Raw genomic sequence first — 20,716 nt, forward strand, 5'->3', positions numbered from 1 at the left:
AGTGATGGCAGTTAGTGACAGAAATGACTAGTTGTCATTGAAGTTGTGGATTTGATCAATCAAGCCCCCAAGCCAAGGTTGCTGGTGTGTGTGTGTGTGTGTGTGTGTGTGTGTGTGTGTGTGTGTGTGTGCGTGTGCGTGTGCGATGGTAATGCATGTCAAAAAAGAGCACGTTTCCGTTGCACGGACGACGTGTGCAAAGGACGTCAAGCTGAGCTGGGAGTCAGTTGGAGGAGCGTCCATATATATTTTATTAGTATTTTTATTTTATTGTATTTCTTCAACAGCATCAATGCACAATTGACTCATGTTGGACGTATCCATAGCTGCTGTCTCATGAAAACTTCATAGAAACGTGGATCATTTAATCTTTCTGTTTTCTTTCCTTAAAGTTGTTTTCAGTCGTTTTTCTGTGAATGAAAAAGTCCTTTTGAAAAGTGACGTATGACCTCTGAAAAAAGAATGACTGAAAAGAAAGGCATCCATCATATGATACAGAACTCATTCCAACGGCAGTATGTACTTTAGAAAGAAAGAACAAAAGCTAAACCATGAAAAGTAATGTCAACAAATCTGCGGGTGACGCGTGGTGGCCACCTTCTGGTTGATTACTAAAACTGCAAGCAGATGCTCCATCACTAACATCCAGCTTGTCCACTTCTTTTCTTTTTTTCTGATTCTATTATCTTCCCTGAGGCTTCTCATGTGTTCTTGCGTGTCCACGTTGAGAGAGAAGCTAATCGCCGGGAGATCCAGCCGAGCGGGAGCTGTGGGGGTCGGAGGAGGCGCCAGCTGCCGAGCACCAGCTTTGGGCACGGGCCAGGTTTTCTGCAGAGCAGTCGGCCGGAGCAGGCAGCTGAAAGTGGGAGTGCAATGGTTCCAAGGCGTTGCAGGAGGGCCTTTTCTTTCACCACTGCGGTGTTCCCCATAAGGATTACGATATTAAGGGTATTTTTTTCTTTAATCTGCTAAATAGACACAGAGCAACTTGTCCTGGACGTCTGCTTTCAATTCTTTCAACACATTTGACCCACTTCTGGGTTTGTGGGGATCAAATTGAAGACTGGGAATTTGATTCTTTGGCTAACAAGAGCACATCTCTGACATGCATCCTCCAAAGAGGGATGGAACGCCACTCGATCATCAGTTGCACACAGGATTCAAATTTAAAATGATCGATCAGTCGTCCCCATTAGCGGTTGACTGGAAAACACCTCATTATCTGAGCTGCTCGTCCTTATCAAGAAAGCTCCCTCCTCCCGCACACCAGTACAACCGTGTCTCTGTCTCTTAATCCCTCCCGAGCTAACGGCCAAAGATAACAAAGTTGCGCTCTCAGGCCTTTCAGACTCCGAGACGACGACGTCTTTCTCTTCTTCTCCCCCGGCTGCTTTTACAGTCTCAATGAATTCTTTTGTCACTTTGATTACAATCAGCAGGTCAAGTGGCCTGTGCCTCCTCCACGTCCCCCCGCTGTGAGGAACCTGCTGAAGACAGAGCGAGCAGCGGGAGCGGATCTTTCCATCTGTGCCACCCAAAAAATACAGTGCAGATACATTTTTAGTGATATCATGCCAAGAAATCAGACATCACTTTCCTGACTGATTCAAGACCTTCTGCACGAACATCTGTAAGGTTTGTATTCTCTCTCCTCTCGCCCCAACCAGTCGAGGCAGATGTTCCGCCCACAACCGGGTCCGGTTCTGCCAGACATTTGTTCCTGTTAAAAGGGAGGGTTTTTTTGGTTTTTCTCCACAGTCGCCAAGTACTTGCTCATTGTGTGAACTGTTGGGTTCCTCTGCGATATTTTGAGGTCGCGACCTTACTAGGGCCTTGAGAAAACATATGTCACGATTTGGCGCTATACAAACGGAACTGTATGGAATTGAGTCATGTTTTACCCTTGAAGCACTTTGTGACTTGTGTCTGTGGAAGGTGCTACATAAATAAAGATTACTTACTTACGTATATGTCCAGTTTCCTCTGCACATCTGAGGCTATTTGGTGAAATAAAACAAATATTAAAAAACTGCTTTTTGTCCCCAAGTAAAATACAGAATATTCCTAACACAAAAATGTTAATAATAAAATAATAATAAATTTCATTTATAGAGCACTTTTCAATGCTAAAAGCAATCTCAAAGTAATATATATAATATAATATGGTATGTGTGGAACTGTGCATCTTTTCCTACCTGGAACTAATTATTATTATTTACCCACTAGACATTTCCCCCCCAAAAAAACAACAAAAAAGGGGTAGTCATCTCCTCCGTCTCTCTGCATCGACCTGCCCCCCCAAAACAAATTATTATTACAGGCTTAATAATATAACCATAACTCTTTGGTTGCATTCTTATGTTAAAGTAGAATCTCATAGCTGACTGATTAATAAACAGCTGCTGCTGACAGATGTCTGGTGCAACAGTTGCATGATTAAAAGAACATGATTACTTTACTGTGATGAAAAAAAAGGGCCTTTGGTTAAACAACATGGACAAAATGGATGACAGAATGAGGTCATTGTTTTCAAAACTCAAGATTATATGAAACGTGCCCCTGACTGCAGCTGTATTGGCATCTGGCTCTGTGGTGGATTTATAGCGTCTGATAAGAAGCAGCAGTGACGGATATTGCGATTTTATAAATATAGACGGGGCGAATATAAAAAAGTGAAGATGGAGGTGGAACGTTTAATATTTCAACACAGTAGAACATACAACAAAATACAAAAAAAATAAACATCTCAGGATATCTCTCTTTTGGTCACAGACGAAAATAAATAAATAAATAAACAATTACGGCTGTTACGCGTCGCTGCTGTCCTGACCGGAGTCGCTGGAGCTGCTGCCGACTGGCGAATCTGAAGAACTGCTGCTGCTGCTGCTGCTGCGCACGTGATGAGACGCAGCCCTCTTCTCTGGACGGAGGGAGGACCAACGGCAATTTGAATTAAAGTTCTTTGAATTGGACTTTAACTGAAACGTGAGGAAGGAAAAAGGTGGATGGGAAAGAAGGCTTTCGCACTTACTTTGGGATTTCTTAAACCTCGGGCGCAGACAGGACTTGGCGTACTGCTCCAGCTCCCGCAGGGTGGACGTCTTGAGCTTCTCGAAGTCAATCATGATCTCGTTGGGGTCGCCCTCGCACATCGAGGGCTCGCGTGTCTTGATGATGTGCACCACGCGGCCCAGCTTCGTGCCGGGCAACCGGTTGATGTTGAGGCCCAGCTGATGCTTCTCCTCTTGCGTCATCGGCAGATGTTCGCCGTCCGAGTCCCAGTCTTTGCTTCCCCTCCACTCGTGCCTGAAATCCAAGACGAAAGCTTTGCTTCATTGTCTCTGTGTCGATAATAATAATTTTTAAGAAAAGAAGCTCCTCAGGTATGTAAACATGTCAAACCTGGAGGCACTCTTGGAATGCGTGCGGTGTTTATTTTTCCTGCTGTTCCGTTTCTTGGTCTTTTTCTTCTTCTTCGGTTTGAGCGCAGGGCCGCCGGAGAGGGCAGGTCGCTGCTCACGACCCGTCTTAAGCTGCGTAGAGTCGGCAGAAACGGGTTGCTCATGAAAAATAGCAGGTGAAATACTTAAAAATATCTGTATGCTGGCAAGTTGGGAGCACATGCAAGACTAGGCAAATAGGAAGAGGAGATCTCATCGAACGATTTCCTGTAAACTAGTCCCAGCTCAGCTTATGATTTTATCAGCCGCATGTTCTTCATGCAATCCATTTTCTCCCCGCTGCGTATTTCAGAGCCAGGAAAATAAACCATGGCAGAAATAGTTTTGGAAAACATTCTGGCAGACGGCAGGGCTATAATATCTTTGGTGCGGTAGCAGTTCAAATCTCATCACACGCTAAAGCTCTTTCGGAGTCACGTGAGTTCCATTGTGTGTTGTGTAAAGAACGCTGGCAGATTAACGGGCAAAACTGAAGCAGCTGGCTCCAGAAAACTCTCTTCTGATGTGGAATTAAGGCAAAACGCTTTCATGGTTTAGTGTGTGGTGAGGTTTGAACTAATACAAAAGCAAACCTCAAGATTTTACAGGTAGTGTGTGTGTGTGTGTAAGCTCTACCACCAGTGCAGGAACCCACCTGCTGTGATCCCACCTGTGCCTGCAACCCGGCGAGCTGGGTGGCGCGCTCCGCCGCAGACTCCGCGTCCCCGCCGGAGGAATTGGTGCCGCTCATCCCGCCGAAAATCGCGTTCTTCGGGGACATTGCTGAGCTTGCCGTTGAAACCGTCTCCCCGGGCCCGTCGGGGACCTTTGCGAACCTCTTCTCGAACACGCCCTGAAACAAACGCACGTGTGCGAGGAGGGTTCGCAGAACCATGAAAACCAGAAAGAAACTCTTCCCATTGTCTAAATTGATCATTCGAAAAACACACCTGAAGTTTTACGGCCTTGGTGACGACATCGTGATGCGGAGGGTTGTATTTGTAGCAGTTGGAGAAAATTAACCGAACGTCTGCAGCAAAACCGTTCGCGTCCAAGTACTCTCCTCTCTCCATTTTTTTCTAGAACAGAAAGTTAAAATCAAGGATGAGCAAAGGCGTTACAAGTAAGCGAACGACAAACTGAATGTGTTTGTGTATGATGTAAACGTGTGTGTGTGTGTGTACTTTAACAGTGCTGAGGTCCATGGGGTACTTGACGATGTCGTGGTAGTCGTGGAGCTGCAGCGCCTCGGTGTCGACGGGCTTGTAGAAAGGCCAGGCGTATCCCGCGTGTCTCTTAGAGAGCATCTCCTTCAGGATGTTTTTGCAGTATTTGAGCTTTTTGCCCGCAAGGCCCCGCTCGTCTTCCTGCCGCGGCGACTCCCGATCCCCAAAGTCGCCCCTGGAGAGATCGCGTCCCCTCTTGCTTCCTGGCAAATCCCTCGATTCTGCTGCGGCTGGCGAGGACTGATCAGCGGAAGCCTCTTTCTTCCTTTTCAGCCCCTCCTTCTTTATTTGTAACAAAAAAAAAGACCACAACAATAGGGGAAAATTCTCCTCAAGATCTCAGGTGTTAAATTTGTACAATTGAAATGCATTGACAAAAACGGTGACTCACTTTTGCGGGTGATGGACATGTGGTGGATGTTTCATCCTGCCCACCTGTGTACAGGTATTAACACAAGTTCAAGGGTGAAAACAGCAAAAAAGACTTTTAAATTGTAGATTAATGATATATGGTGGTTAGAGATTTTTGCATTTTTTTGTCTTTTGTCACAAATAGAAATTTTAGTAGGTCAAAAGAAACCTCATCGGTGGAGGAGAAATTAGTTCGGAGCATCATTTCAAAGAGGAAGAAAATAAACAACAAATTTCTGTTTTTCAAAGCCTCAAAATACATAACTCAATAAAAAACTTGGATGTATTTTAAAAGGAGTTAAGTACGCGAGCAGGTTTTTTACAAGTATTAGTTACATTACCTGGAGCGCTGCCTTTTTTGCCCTTGCCTTTTGTTGCGTGAGGTAAAACCTCCGCCTCCCTCTCAGGCATACTGCCGACTTTTTGCAAGAAGTCCTTTTCCAGGGCGAGGGCCATCAGCACGATGTCGTCCGTCGGCTGGAGGACAGGTGAGAATCTGTGAGGGATTTTTTATTTCCTGTGACGCCAATGGATTTCCAGTAACGAAGCAGAGGCCTTTTCTACAAAGCAGCTGGTTCTGCGAGTGGGTAACTTTGAAGCTGAAGTTCGAGATGGGAGATCAAAGCCCGTAGACGAACCCAACTACTGACCAATCAGATCACTGGGAAACCAGAGTCATTGCTCTACCCTGACTGGTGACAAAAGAGTTTAAAGCGCAGCACAGTGATTGCCCACTTTCAGAATTTTACAATTCACTCACTCACTCGACGTTTCATAAAATCCTTATATAAAGAGTTGTAAGCCTGGAACCGAGCCAATAAACTACGAGATGAATCATTACCATAAAAAATTTCAATCGCAGCAAGAAAAAAAATTGGAAAACAGAAAAACAGGCAAAGGTACAAGACTATGTACATTATTATTTTAAGAATGAAGGAACATCTCATGCCATAAACCGTTGCAAAGGCCTTTCCAACGACTTCCAATTAATCAGAGACGTCGATGTTTCAATTTAGGACTGATCAATATTTCTCATGATCATGAATGAACAGTTCAGTGTGATTGATGACATCACACATTAACTTTTTCTCTCCTCTGCTTCAGCAGCAGAAACTGAATTTGCCTCATAGTGCCGGTCCCCTGCTCACCTTGTTGTAAATGAAGCAGTTGGTGAACATGGTGTTGAAATCTTGCATACATTCAGTGGCACTCCAATAGTAGTTGTTCTCCAGTCGTCTCTTGATGGTGCCCAGGTCCATGGGAGAGGTTATTATTGTATGATAATCCTGATTAAGAAAAAAATTAAAAATCATTGCGTCAGATGAGCGTGATCTCGCTTTTATCCATTTGTCAAACTTCAATTCGAGGTATCATGCTGGGTTGTGAGATATCTTCCTCCGCCCTTATTCCGTAGAGATGAATGGAATCACACTTTCCATTCCATCATTGTCATTTCGACGCCAACATCTCATTCCAAAAAAAAAACAACGTCCCATTTACTCAGGATAATCCCGTCCCGGTTTTGGGACTAATTAAGAACTACAGGAACCACTTGAGAAATAGTCTCTATTATGTAAGTTAATAAAATTAGCAAAATTCCACTTCAAAAGAAAAAGTAATTAGCTAATTGTTGACTAGGAGGATACAGAGGTTTTAAATTATATTTATATTCTAGTTATTAATACGCCAAACAGGGGCGTGAGGATTAGGAAGCAACGAAAAACCAAGGGAGAAATGAAGACAGAGCTTCAACGACAACACCAGTAGTTGCAAATGAAAGAAAGACAAAAACAGGGGGAGTTGAAGGATTTAGAAGCAATTTTTACTTCAGAGAAAGTAAAGAAAGAAATCAGAGGATTTTTAACAAGGCAAGAAAAAAACATGACATTTTAGATTGATCACAGATACAAAGAGTTGAACCGTGGCGATTGGTGCGTGTTTCAACTGTACAATGTTTAACTGCCTCGACAAAATATATGTTGTGATTTGGCGCCTTACTAATCAAATTGAATCCAATTGCGCCATTTATTTGTCTGCAAATAATATTTTTGGAGCAGAAAAGCCTGAAAAAAATATTAAATAGCACAAATTCAGCCTTTAATAGGGGATGCCTATCACCACTGCAGTGGGGAAATAACATTTTATATAATAACAACAAAAAATAACTCAAAGAGAAAATTTACAATGCGCTAAAACCACTACAGATGGAAGAGATGTGTGATTATTCCAGAATTTGTATTCTGGTGCCTTTTTGGGTAGATAAAAAGTATTTTTTTTTAAGTTTTTGTGCTCAGTAATGAATTAATAAAAAGATAAAACTAGCAGATAAACACTACACATTAAAATGTGCGGTCATAAATATCAATTGGAAAGCATGAAAAACGTTTTACGTCCCACAACATCCGCAAAAACTACTCACTGTTAGTCCGAGAGCAGCGGCGTCGACGGGCCGGTGAAAAGGCCACGCGAACTGGTGGCGCCACAGGGATCGGACCACCACGTTGTGCAAGTACTGCAGCTGGTTGGTCCTCCGGCCCGAATTGTCGGAGTCGCTCACGTCGGGAGGCGGAGGGTTCGCGTCTGCCAACATGACGACGATGGTGGTAGGGTGTTTCTGTTATCTTCTGTGAATTCGGTAGCCGTCGTCCCTCAGCTCATCAGTAGGTCTGGCAGAACGGCCGCAAATGTCATACATAGTTGTCATACCACACAGGGTACACACCTGTTGATACATTAAAAAAGAGAAAGATTATGAAGATTATGAAAGTGTTGTGGATAAAAGATCCCCCCAAAAGAAGTAGCCTTTGCTGGCAAAAATAGTTTACTGTTACGATTATTGATTCAGTCTATGCTCATTTGAATCGTAATAAATTCAAAGTAGAATAAATCTCCAAAGCTGAAATTCTGCTGCCGTCTGATCTTTTTTCAGTAGAGACTCCATCTTGATAGAAACTTTGTCTTTCAGATGCTAATTTATGAAAAACATCTTGAGACATTAATGTAAGATCTCATCATTCTGTGATGCAGAGTGATGTTGGTGCAGTTTGGACCTTTCAAAGCCAAATATATCACTGCATGTCACACTGGTTTTGAATAATAGATGGAGGCTATTTCTTATTCAGCCACAGCATCTGTATAATATATTTAAAAATGGATGAATTTTCATTAGAAAAAAGTTTATTAAACAAAATATTAAAATTATGAATTAAAGCATAGAGAAAACTATTAATCTGTCTAACTCTGCTTCATCACAGTGTCAAGACTTCATCCACACAAAAGCAATAACAGGGATTTGTCCAGCAAATATTGATATTTTATCAAAGGTTAAGAGACAGTGAATTATTTGCAAAACAGTTATTTCAGAATCACGTATGTATTAATGTGGAAATTGTTTATGTTTTTCCAAATTTCATAGAGAAGTTGGGGGCGAAGTGCTTCTCTATGTAAACCTATTTAAAGACTGTAGGGAAAAACAGTTACAAACAGTTACATTGAGAAAATAATATAAAACACTAGAGCTTAAAATGTGTCCTGAACAGATCAAGATCAACGTTTACATGTGATCGACTCACGTGTTTTTTTCTTTACTCAAAAAAAACAACAGAAATAACATGGGGGGCTCCTTGTATCTATAGTGGCGAGTGAAAAGTTTGCTCTAGTTCTTTGCAGTTTTATTTAAATGCCAACATTTTGCAATAGTTGCTTTGTCTGATATGATTTTCTCGGATTTCTGGGGGTGTTTTATTGTGAAATTGTACCGGAAATAAAAAAATAATAATAAGGCAAAGTTCGAAAACAGAGGAATATAACAATTGACAATTTCATCTTGACACAGGAACTTTGCTTACACGATATAATAAAAGCTTGACATGTTGCTGCATGCGGCCACAGGCGACACGGTTAGCTTGGACGGGCTACAGCTAAGCTAATGTTTGGGTGTGTTGTTGTTGTTGTTAGCTTAACTTTGATTCAGCGAGGCGACAAAAGTAAACGACTTTTCGATACCTACAACTACAACATGTCCTCACACGTCGCCCATCACTCCTGCTTCTAACTTGCTACCTGGGAGTTTAACTCACAACCCCTCAAGTCCGCAAGTCCTACTTTGTTTAGTTGCCAAGTAACCGCACAAGTTTTCTCACAAGACGCTGAGCGGAGCTAGCCTGCAGCTAACTCTGCTCTTTTCACACAACTACAACACGTTGTTGTTATTGTTGTTTGTTGTTTTGCAGGGGGTGACGTGAACGTGGCACATACGTGACGGGCTAAGTTATTTATATTTCCTTCTTTTAACCAATTTACCAAGTTTCCTGCTGCTGAAGCAAAAGAGCTGCAGAAAACACGCTGCTTCCTTCTTTTTTCTTCTTCTTTTTTCTTCTTTTTTTTTTCTTCTTCTTCTTCTTCTTTTTTTTCTTCGTCTTCTTCTTTTTTTTTTCTTTTTTTTTTTTCTTCTTCTTCTTCTCCTCCTTCTCGGGACCTTAAGGTTGGTTGGCAAACGACGTCATGGCGCTTTACCGCCACCAAGTGGTGGGGAGTGCGGATCAGGATGTCAAATTGATTGTAGACTGCATTATTTAAATATAAAATAACAGAGATTATGACAACAACGATAACAATACCATCAGCTCTCCTGACATATAGAAACATAGAATAAATAAGTACACATTTATCTCCCAGAAGTTCTTCATAGAAGAAAGGGGAATAACGCTCTCTCTCCCACGAGCAACCTTAAAACCGCCACCGCCACCTACCGTTGATTAAATAGTATACAAATAGTAATATAAATATTAGCGGCTCTCACTTCAACATTCCACTTGCTTTGCGTGTTTATTTCCCCTTTTTTTAATCACTTCAAGTCGAAAAATAACGGTTAATTTTGATTAACCGAAGTTATTTATCAGTTAGCTCAGTGCAGCCACTTAACCAGAAGTCTCCCGGTTCTGTTTTCTGTCAGTTCTACACAACATAAAGTAGAAAAGAAGTGATGAGTTCGATTAAAATGTTTGTTTTTTTTAAATAGGCAAACGCGGTTCAAAACAAACGTACGTACTTTGAAATCATCCAGATAACGAAGCAGGCAACGCCTTTTGAGATTTTTATTGTCCCTCGCCGCTTTCCGTAACGTCTGAGCGGAACGCGCATGCGCAGCTACGCGCGACTACCACACCACATTCCCCCGCTTCTCCTCCTCGCTCGCAGCCTCCTCCTCGGCCGTCAGACATCCAGCGGCGAGCGCACGGATTGTTATTCCCTCCACACACACTCACGCACGCTCGTCCGAATAAATGTGCGCGCCCGATTTCTTCTGACTTTACGCGGAGCGACACTTGTGACCGTGGAGCCGCATTGAAAACACCCGTGAGTATCGTCTTCCATGTCCCGACTCCTCATTGTTTGAATGGAGGGCCTCTCCGTGGCAGCTCTGGCAATTTGTCAACAGCGTCGGGATCAAACACGCTGCATGAAGCAGTTACATAAAACCAGCTCATTTTAAGGTGTTTATTTTTATTTCCGCGGGAGTGGAAAAGCACCTAAATGTCGAAATTTTAAAAAGCGCATCCACCCCACGTCGCGACCCGTAGTGTCAGTTCTGAGTGGAAGTGGCTCCGCTTTTTTTAAGCCTTTTGTTCGATTCCTCCTTTTTTTTGTTATTCTCCAGCGTCATTGCATCTAAAAACACGAGTTTCCGTTGAGACGGTTGACGTGAGCACGAGGCGGCCGCGACCGACCGTGTTGCGTGTAAACACAACACCGCTTGTTTACTTCGTTGAAAACGTCAACGAGGCTAACGTAGCGCTAGCTAGCTAGCTAATGCTAGCCGTGCTAGCTAAACGTGTATCTTAAAAAAGCCAAACACGCCACGTCTGTTTTAACACTAAAAAAAAAATATCAATATATATATATATAACTGTGTGAATCATTGTTGTATAATTTCCTTATCTGCTTATTTACACAGGGCTACTGTGTCATGTACGTGGCTACAAGAGACACGAACTGACTTCACATTGCTAGCATACATCAGAGCTACTCACAGAGTTGTTGTGTCCATTATGTTCAAATCTGTCTTTTTCAGGGACCATTATTTATTCATTCATTATGATTAGTTTATTATTATTATTGTCAGCAACCATAGAAAATGTTACTGTAATTATTTATAAGGTAAACATTGATGTATCAAAGAGATGTAGTGTGTGTGTGTGTGTGTGTGTGTGTGTGTGAGATCTTTTAGATGTGGAACTGTTCGATTCGTTCACATTTGATCAATGTTGTGTCCCACAAAACTGCGTCTAGTAGACGTGCAACAATGAATAGATTTAGTGATCGGCTGCTAAATTAATCGCCAGCTATCTTGCTATAATCAATTAATCAGTTTTTGCTGGTTATTTTATGAAGGGATATTCTGCTTTTTTCTATCACAGTAAACTGAATATCTTTAGCATGTGGACGAAAGCAAAACATCATCTTGGGGGTTTGCGGGGTTTTGGAGCGACATGTTTCTCCATCAGGGTTCCCGCGCAGAATGGAATGTGATTTTTACTAATTTTTCAGGTCTGGAAATTCACGGTCTCTGTACCTGCCACTACGGTTTCTACAGAGCCGTAGTTCACATATGACTATGATAGGCGGAAGGATGAGTAGTTCCTATCAACCTGGCATTATTTCCATAATTACTCAGTTTAAAATATCAATCTTTTAATATGAGAATCAGTCCTACAACTGGAATTGGAAGTGTTGATATTGTTGACAAAGTCAGAATAGTCAGTTTGACTTAAAATTATTTATTTACATAAAATCAGCTTAATAAAACATCTAGCTATTTGTACTCGTACGTCAAATACGATCATGGAAAGTCTACAGAGAACAATTTGAGTCTGGGAAAAAAGTCTTGAATTTTGAAATGGAAAATGTGTAGGAACCTTTTTTGTGGTCCAAAGACTAATGACAGAGGAATCGGCAAGGTAAATAATCATCAGTCGCAGCCCTGATCTGTATACAGTTGTATACAGTTTGTAGTTTACATAACTTGTGTGAAGACATCTGGGAACTCTCTACAACATCTGCCTCTTCTGTGTCTCAGGATCGCGAAACAATAGATGCTAGTGTCCTCGTCATGGCAACAGAAGACAAGAAACCAGAGACCGATACGAAACCTCCAGTCGTCCCGTCGTCGTCTTCCAGTCAAAGCAAGGTTTGGATCTCTTAGCTGTTGTTTTCTGCAGCTGTAGCACGTCACTCATATGTCTGTTTATGGTTAATTGGAGGTAGAAAGCAGGAAATGGATACATAAATATTTGACCACTTGTCACGTACGGGGGGGGGGGTGTTATCCTCCTAACGTCATGTTTTGTTTTCATTCACAGTCCGCACCTGCCAAGCCTAACTACAGCCTGAAGTTCACACTAGCGGGCCACACTAAAGCCGTGTCCTCGGTCAAGTTCAGCCCCAGTGGAGAGTGGCTCGCCAGCTCCTGTGAGTTCTAATACAGCAACTAATACTACTGATTATCTAGTCGATCGATGAATTTAAATGATCTGTTAGATATTTTGGGGGAAAAAGGTGTTTAGCCAATGTTTAGGGGAGTGAACCTGGTTTTTTTTTAGGCTACAGAAGAACTGATTGCATTTGTTCTCCCTCTGCAGCTGCTGATAAACTCATCAAAATTTGGGGAGCATATGACGGCAAGTTTGAGAAAACCATATCTGGACATAAACTGGTGAGCCGCCACAGGCAATTTAGGTTTAAGTGTCTTACACAAGATTACTAGGATCGGGTGAGGCGGGATCAAACCGCCAGCCTTCTGGTTAGTTGACGACAAGCTCTACCTCCTGAGCCACGGGCAGTTTGAATGATGGAATTATATATCTGTTGTTGTAGCGTCCTGACTATGTTGACGATAAAAAAACGTTAAAAAAGCCCCGGTTTTGTTATTTGCACTAGTTCCACATTTGCTGTCCTGATCGGAGCCTCGAGTCCGTATGTGACTGATCATATCCCATGATTCCACAGGGCATATCCGACGTGGCCTGGTCCTCTGACTCCAACCTCCTGGTGTCTGCGTCAGACGACAAAACCCTGAAGATCTGGGACGTCAGCTCGGTAAGAGAGCGGATGCACAGTAACCGACTGTAACTGGCGTCACAACGTTGCCGCCTCTGTTGCCAGCGAGAACGTGACATAACCACTGATTTCTTTTTTCTTTTCTTTTATCCAGGGAAAATGCCTAAAAACTCTAAAAGGTCACAGCAACTATGTCTTCTGCTGCAACTTCAACCCCCAGTCCAACCTCATCGTGTCAGGATCGGTGAGTACGAAGCAGTGTATGGAAACCTGTGTCTGCGTGGTTGAGAAGAAGGTAAACAGAGTTTTTATGGGTGTTTTTTTTTTTTTGCTTCTAGTTCGACGAGAGTGTCAGGATATGGGATGTGAAGACTGGGAAATGTTTGAAAACATTGCCGGCTCATTCTGATCCCGTCTCTGCTGTAAGTTTCTTGTGTTTTTTTAAATACTTAACATTATTTGAATCCTCTAAAGATGAACGTGGCTTCACCAAGGGAATGTGTTTTTTGACTCGCAGGTCCACTTCAACAGAGATGGCTCGCTGATCGTGTCCAGTAGCTACGACGGCCTTTGGTGAGAGCAATTAGAAAAACGATGAAATATGTTTGTGACTGAAATTGTGTTAATTTGACACGTAGAATCTTTAATTTTGGAATATGACACTGATCTAAATTAAATTACAACTCTAACGTCACAACAAAATCTGTTTGTAATAATAAATAATAAATTCAGGTGTAAAACCTAAAACATGATGTGAGCTGATGTGGATGAATTCAGGCGCATTCTGTTTCCAGTTCTCTTTATGTTTATTCACCGTTACCTCGGCATTTAACAAATGCTCACAATTGTTTTTCTGTTTGTTTTTTAATAATCCTTCACAGCCGAATCTGGGACACGGCGTCGGGGCAGTGTTTGAAGACGCTCATCGGTAAGATCATCAGATCCAGTTCCCCTTGACCTGGTTCTGGAAATGGAAAACAGCTGTTTGTTTGTTTTTTAAAATCGGTGGCAATATATATCTAATATCCTTTCTTCTTTCCTTCTTCTAGATGATGACAACCCTCCCGTGTCATTTGTGAAGTTTTCCCCCAACGGGAAATACATCCTGGCTGCGACACTGGACAAGTGAGTCTGATTCAACTTTGCTTTACTACAGTTTCACCAGCAGGGGGCGGTGTCACACTATCATGAACTTCTCTCTGCAGCTTTATAGAGAATAGAGCGCAGGATAATGAACATTTGTGGATTTTTATGTTTTTTTTTCGTCACGTCTGTATTTGTGTTTATTCCTCAGCACGCTGAAGCTGTGGGACTACAGCAAAGGAAAGGTGAGTTTGACGACTGCTTGTGTTTTCAAATGTACTTTTTGGAATATTATAACTAAATCTTTTATTTCTACAGTGTAAATTATTATGAGCCATGCTCATGTTTCCAGTGTAGTTGCATGGAAATCTCCCAATATGACTTAATGCTGATAATGAAGTGTTTTTATAACCTTATAACTTAGTCATATTTGTTTTTATCACACTTGTTTACTAGTAAATACAATAGTACATGTTGTTTACTGTAATATTTCTGACTGTGATTCACATGTTTGATTCTTGATTTTTCTTCCTCGTCTCGTCAGTGCTTGAAAACGTACACGGGCCATAAAAACGAGAAGTACTGCATATTCGCTAATTTCTCCGTCACCGGCGGAAAGGTGAGAGCCTCTCGTTCCTGCCAGCACGTTCTGATCTTTTATTTAAAACTTTTGCCGTTTGAACGCGAGCGTCTTCTCCTCTCTCCACAGTGGATCGTGTCGGGCTCGGAGGACAACATGGTTTACATCTGGAACCTGCAGACGAAGGAGATCGTGCAGAAGCTCCAGGGCCACACAGGTAGAGACGGAATTTTTGTATTTTCGGAAGAGCAGATTTCGTTTCCTGGTCTAAAATCTCTCGCGATGCAGCGTCGTTTGTTTTAAATCATGTCAATTCGTTTTTTGAAGACTGACACTTTTGGGGGTTCTGGGTGTAACGTGTTTGTGATGATGTTGAATTTCCCTCCTCCCCTGTCTCCTCCCCAGACGTCGTCATCTCCACCGCCTGCCACCCGACAGAGAACATCATCGCGTCTGCCGCTTTAGAAAACGACAAAACCATCAAGCTATGGAAAAGCGACTGCTAAGCCCCTCTCAGATCTTTTCCGGGGCCATTCATATTTCTTTCCTGTGCCCACTCCCCCCTCCTCCCCACTCCGCCTACATTTTGTCGTAAGAGGAACTTTTTATCCGAGACAGAGAGCTCCCCGCTGGATGCAGACGCCTCTCGGGTAATGAAATTCTGCAAAAACGGTGCAACGCATCAGCCTCGTCACCTCCGACACGTTTCACACGTGCCAGGTTTTGTCGTCTCAGAAGGGAAATGGGTGACTTGTGTTTTACTCTTACGTCGACGCTCTGGCGCGTCAGTATTTTTTTTTTTTAAACACTGCATCATGTCCCCGCTTCACACCGGCTCCCACACTCACTCTTCTGGTGTTGTACAATAAATGTTCTGGTCATTTCGACTTTTTAGTTTCACTTATTTTGCCTTTTTTGAATCGTCTCTCTAACTTTATAGCATTATCAGAAGTTACGACGTGGCTTTGACATCAAGCTTTTAGGTAAAAAAGAAAAGAAAAAACTGACATCTAAAGGCCCCTTTTGTCTTATTTATTCAAATATTGCTATTTAAATTTTATTTTCCCCTCTATGTCAAATGTCAGATCTCAAATTAACGCTATGACACATTAGGCCTTTAGTTTGAAATTTGAGAAGAATAAATCCAAAAATCTGACATTTACAAAAGAAAATCTATACGATCCTCCCCCCCTCCTCCAAAAAAAAAAGGAATTTAATATTTTGACGTCTACCCCAGTGACCAAATGCTTTTTTTTTTTTTGCTGTAGGATTTGTACATATTACACTTATCATGCATTGTGATTTGATTATTTAGCTGTCTTTGATTTGTTTTTCTTTCTGCCTGACGATTAGCTCGTAGTTCTGCAGTCAGCCAGCAGCCTCTGCTCTCGACAGTCGACCAGGACGTTTTGTGGAATGCGTTTTTCATTCGACGTCTCCGACCTGCGACTCAATAAAACCAGTTTTTGTATGTTTCATGTCACTGAGTCCGTGAAAAACATTATTTAAATTTTTTTTTACGACACAGAATCAACCGACACCAGTCGAGCTCACTTTTAAAGTTTTTTATTTTTATTTAATAACTTTTTTTCAGTCCCATGACAGAACATCAGAGAACAAACCCACAAAGAACATGATGACAAAATTCCACCGCCCTTTAAAAGTAGACAAAAATATAAATGAAAGAAAGAACATTTCCTGTCTCGCAGCGGACAGATCCAAAATGGCGACGTAAAAAGGCCACACAGTTACCGAGGGCCAAAAAAAGTTCCTCTTGCCACGTCGAGTTAAGCTTTTCCACAACGTACACAACGGCCCACAGAAGAGAAGAGGCAGAGGACAGAAGCGAGGGATAAAATTACCTTTGTACAAAAATAGATCTTTGTTTTTTTTCTTTTTCATTTTCAACTTGAACATTTTTTTTTACCGTCTATGCAACAAAGAAAGCGGTGATTGTGTCTCGAGCTCGGCTCCTCCTGATTACACACTTCTCCAACATAGATTTGCCAAAGCGACAACACAACGTGTCGGAGGGCTTTAAAGACTTGAACCTTTTTTTGTTTTCTCTCTTTCATCGTTGTTTTTGTGACGTCCCACAAACTGCTGGTTGTTGTAAGATTTTTGTCGAGATGCGAAAAAAACCAACCTCTTTTCGGATATTCGTGAAAGAAAAACGAAAAGAAAAATTCCGTAAAACTGCGGAGCAGTTCGGTCCGAAAGACTCGTTGCCCCCCCTCAAATCTTTCAATCAACACCCGACGTGTTGATAATATATTTATAAATATATACACATATACATATTAACAAAATAGAGCTTTATGTTATAAAGCGTTCATGTAAGGGTTAATCATTCTACGCGGGTGATCGTCTCTTGATCCTCGTCCTCGTCCGTCGGTTCCCCGGTTTTTCCTGCGAAGGAGTGAGCTCCTCCCACTTTATGGCTTAAGATACCTGCGGTAACCAATCACAGTACAAGAAGAGCAGGAGACAATGTCACAATTAAAAGAGAAAAACAAAACTATCTTTCTTTTCTTTTCCTGATTAAAATCATCTTTCCTCTAAAAGAATAAATCTAGCCACGGTGTCAGAAAAAAAAGAAGAAAAAAGCTCTTTACCACAATGCTTGAATTTTCTATTTAACAAAACAAAAACAAAAAACAATAATCCAGAATATAAATACTGTAAACTGAGCTCATCACGCTGGCAGTCAATACTGTCACCTGGATAGTTCGTTCATAACAGGCCAACCCCCAAAAAACAACCAGCCAATAGTTCAAAGTGAAGTTATTGCTACTTTTTCTTTTTAAAACGAGCTCCGACGCTGAGGTTTTGTCCGATGATCCAAAAAAACATTGAAGATGTTAATAATAATAATAATAATAACACTGCGAGAAAGTGCCGTCTTGTTGTCTCGACTGACTAACTTGTAGAAAGAAGAAGAAGAAAAAGAATTCAAGTAATGTCGCAGCGCTGCTTCTCTTCCACCAGAGGGAGCTCACAGCTGTCACATCTCTCCCTCCTCTCAGGTCCAAACTGCCCGGAGACTGAAAAAAAGTAAAATGTGTGAATCCTGTTCAAGTTCACAGTATCTGACATTTCGAAGCTGCCATCTGAACCCGGGTCTTAGCTCTTCTGTTTTTAATTTTTAAATATAATTCATAAATCGTCCGTTCGTCAAAGGTGGTGATGTACTGCCTGTGAAGCCGGCCCAGAGTGTCAGCCGTGCTATGGAGTCCTGATGGTGGCACCAGATCTATTACTTATTTTTTTAACTATGAGGTTGACAAATAAGAAATAAAAAACGGCCACACGTTTCACATTTGAGTGACGCTTTAAATGTTTTAAGCGAAACCCATAAACAAAACAAAACGGGAACTGTACATGTAAAAAAAAGGGTTGAACAGAACTTGAGAGACCGTATCGGGCACATGGAATACTGACGAGAAGAAAAAAGATTAACAGGCCTTTAAAAAGAGAAAAAAAATGGAATCTTTGATCCACAAATCGAATTATCTTATTTTGCTTTTTAATGCAAATCTAATAGATTAAATGATGAAAAAAAATACGACTCCGTACTCTCACTTGAACCTTTAACAGATGAGGGGGGGAAAAAGTGGCAAACGTCGAGACGCTGGTGGGAAAAGAAATCTGGATTCTCTTTCTAGTCCTTTAACGTCACCGCTGTGATCTGAACGACTAAAGCTTAAAAACTCCACTGTCCCGTAAAAACACTTTGAACTGACGGTTGATCGCTGCTTTTCTTCTGAACAAGGTTGTCGTGTTATTGAATATCTGAAGAGCGAGGACAATGACCCAAGTTAGATTTCTGCTAACGCCGCTCTTCGGACGGTCTTTGAAAAATGCGCTCGATGCATAGATTTGCAGCAGCCGCAGCATTTAGAGAAAAGAAGAAGAGTAAGGAAAGAAGAAAAAAAAAAAAAGCAGATTGTGGGCGTAAAGCATATTTATACACGATGCGGGAAACATTTCATATTTCAGTTCGACTTGATTGACACTTGGTCGTCCAGACAAGTGCAGAGAGGAGAGCGACTGTGCGTGTCCCTCTGAGGGGGGAGGGACGGAGGGTGGGGGCGTTCCTGATTTGGGCCCCCGGGGGGCCGCATTCCACCGCAGAGGTCGATTACATCAACAGCAGCAGCAGCAGCTCCTCGTTTGGGAACCCGAGTCCGCAGTCGTGAGGTTAAGTGCCACGTAAAGAAACAAACAAACAAAACGAAACAAAAAGAAAAATGACACACACGTCTCTCTCACCCCCCCCCCCCCCCCCCCCCCCCCCCCTCTCTGTCTCTCTCTCGCTTCTGTGAAATGGTTAAATGAGCGTATGAACAACTGAGGCTGGAAAACAGAGGTAATTGTGTGTTGTTGTTTTTTGAATGAAAAATAATGTCAATACTGTGCACGGTCGTAAGTTTCGGTACAGGAAAATATGGGGTTCCCAGGAGAGGAGGGGGTTTCTGAAGAGCGTGGACGTGTGATTGGTTCCATGAAAACGGAGGTTCGGACGAGGGGACGAGCTCGCTCGCGATCAGCTGCGAGACTCCGACGGACGCAAAAAGAGGTTGCGAATCGGGATGATGGCAAAAGTTGTGTACCCAGGTGACTGCACCCGGCCGGAGAGGCTGACTTCACCAGAGCCTCCAGAAAGAACAGATTGTACACGACAAACTCTGCTCAAACTAAATCTTTACCGACCGACCCTCCACTGGTTGGTGATGCACAGTGCGAACAGAGGTGGTTGTCCTGGTTGGGATCGGGGAAAGAGACCTGAGGCTGCTGTTGTTGTTCTTTTTGAACACTTGTCGACCTCCCAGTTTCTCCTCCACTCTTCAAAACAAACAAACAAAACAAAAAAAATGACAACAGCTAGTGCAAGACCTTATGTGTTGAGTCGAGTCCGGCGGGAACAGTCGGGTTCCTTGAAGTCGCCCCCCCCCCCCCCACACACACACACACACACACCGCCCCCCTCCCCCGAAGAAAGTTCAGTCCTGAAAGACGAGAGAGGGCTCAGGTCCAAGTCCAGTCGGCCCCCCGAGGCCCCGAGTCCACGATTGTCCCGATCACGAAACGCCGAGTTTCCAAATGTGACATCATCTCTAAATACACCCGGGTGTGTGATGTGGGATCTTCCTCCTCACCGAGGCGCCGCGAGCGATGGCTCGATACCTTTTCTCGTGTCCACACTCCGGTCCACTGTTGTCGCTCGTGCCGTCGCGTGATTTTCATATATATATATATATATATATATATATTTATATATATTTCTTATTTATATATTTTTACAAGGTATAAAACAGACGTTCGTGGTTTTTCGAGGTTCCTCCAGAATCCCCAAATATCGTCACGGTGATATTGTCCCTTTTGCTGGAGATGGGACTCCAACGCTCCTGATCCAGGGAGGGTGGTGGGAGACGCAGGGGGGGGAGGGGCCATTATGTCATCTGATGCGGTGCTTCTAGCATCTCCATGAGGAAGGTGTCGATGGGCGTGTCGCCGATGAGCTTGAAGAAGAACAGGTGCTCCAGACACTTGAGGCCGATGGAGCGCAGCGCCGGTAACCGCAGCAACAGCTTGGCGAACCTGTCGGAAGAAAACAACAACAGCAACAATAAAAACACGGGACTGGAAGAAAAACGGCCGCCATCGTACGTCTGACGGGGAGGAAGCAGGAAGCGAGGAGACGATTCCAAAGAGGAAAACTGAACTGAGGAGAGTCTGATGAAAATCTTGTGCATGGAAAAACAAATAATAATAATAACGAGAGATATTCTCGGGATGAGAAAATGTTTCTAGCATGACGCTTTCCTTCTCCTGTGAGTTTTACATCATGTGACAGACAAGTGGAAACTTCTCAACTCCAAGTGCAACTGATTGAACCAAAACATCTGGTGAGAGTT

The 20,716-nt window shown here is 42.6% G+C and overlaps 3 protein-coding genes across 15 annotated transcripts in view; 1 reads left to right on the plus strand and 2 right to left on the minus strand.

Moving 5' to 3' along the window:
- Positions 1-2,673: 2,673 nt before the first annotated feature.
- On the minus strand, positions 2,674-9,440 carry LOC118285363 (bromodomain-containing protein 3-like). Of its 2 annotated transcripts, none has more exons than XM_035608969.2 (11): positions 9,380-9,440; positions 7,497-7,799; positions 6,226-6,363; positions 5,419-5,554; positions 5,058-5,101; positions 4,625-4,945; positions 4,391-4,519; positions 4,096-4,293; positions 3,403-3,533; positions 3,032-3,306; positions 2,674-2,920 (listed from the first exon to the last, which is right to left on the minus strand). In XM_035608969.2, exons 2-11 carry the CDS (start codon positions 7,665-7,667, stop codon positions 2,808-2,810), a joined length of 1,656 nt encoding a protein of 551 aa, XP_035464862.2. In that variant the 5' UTR covers positions 7,668-7,799; positions 9,380-9,440; the 3' UTR covers positions 2,674-2,807. The 2 variants fall into 2 exon arrangements, with proteins under 2 accessions (XP_035464862.2, XP_035464861.2); XM_035608968.2 differs by having other exon boundaries at positions 4,625-4,948.
- On the plus strand, positions 5,842-16,276 carry wdr5 (WD repeat domain 5). Of its 2 annotated transcripts, none has more exons than XM_035608985.2 (14): positions 5,842-5,976; positions 12,156-12,266; positions 12,439-12,547; positions 12,718-12,791; positions 13,085-13,174; positions 13,290-13,379; positions 13,474-13,557; positions 13,653-13,708; positions 14,017-14,063; positions 14,185-14,260; positions 14,430-14,463; positions 14,763-14,837; positions 14,928-15,015; positions 15,204-16,276. In XM_035608985.2, the coding sequence occupies exons 2-14, from the start codon at positions 12,189-12,191 to the stop codon at positions 15,302-15,304; spliced, it is 1,002 nt and encodes a 333-aa protein (XP_035464878.2). In that variant the 5' UTR covers positions 5,842-5,976; positions 12,156-12,188; the 3' UTR covers positions 15,305-16,276. The 2 variants fall into 2 exon arrangements, with proteins under 2 accessions (XP_035464878.2, XP_035464877.2); XM_035608984.2 differs by lacking the exon at positions 5,842-5,976 and adding an exon at positions 10,218-10,435.
- A 72-nt stretch (positions 16,277-16,348) lies between these two features.
- rxraa (retinoid X receptor, alpha a) overlaps positions 16,349-20,716 on the minus strand; it is a 111,175-nt gene continuing 106,807 nt past the window's right edge. For all 11 annotated transcript variants that reach the window (XM_035608976.2, XM_035608971.2, XM_035608974.2 and 8 more), the window contains one exon: positions 16,349-20,399. In XM_035608976.2, coding sequence (XP_035464869.1) covers positions 20,252-20,399 — 148 coding nt within the window. In that variant the 3' untranslated portion in view covers positions 16,349-20,251. The remainder of the gene's footprint in view (positions 20,400-20,716) is intronic.

Source organism: Scophthalmus maximus, chromosome 20 (assembly GCF_022379125.1).
Source record: "Scophthalmus maximus strain ysfricsl-2021 chromosome 20, ASM2237912v1, whole genome shotgun sequence".
Lineage (NCBI taxonomy): Eukaryota > Metazoa > Chordata > Actinopteri > Pleuronectiformes > Scophthalmidae > Scophthalmus > Scophthalmus maximus.

Bases quoted from the DNA above. Each gene is read 5' to 3' on its own strand.
- LOC118285363 (XM_035608968.2), bottom strand. From the start codon at position 7,667: ATGTTGGCAGACGCGAACCCTCCGCCTCCCGACGTGAGCGACTCCGAC. The intron at 3,307-3,402 runs GTTTGACATGTT...CTTGGATTTCAG, and splicing joins CATTCCAAGAGTGCCTCCAG to GCACGAGTGGAGGGGAAGCA. The intron at 2,921-3,031 runs GTAAGTGCGAAA...CCCTCCGTCCAG, and splicing joins GAGGTTTAAGAAATCCCAAA to AGAAGAGGGCTGCGTCTCAT.
- wdr5 (XM_035608985.2), top strand. From the start codon at position 12,189: ATGGCAACAGAAGACAAGAAACCAGAGACCGATACGAAACCTCCAGTC. The intron at 13,175-13,289 runs GTAAGAGAGCGG...TCTTTTATCCAG, and splicing joins AGATCTGGGACGTCAGCTCG to GGAAAATGCCTAAAAACTCT. The intron at 14,464-14,762 runs GTGAGTTTGACG...TCGTCTCGTCAG, and splicing joins GGGACTACAGCAAAGGAAAG to TGCTTGAAAACGTACACGGG.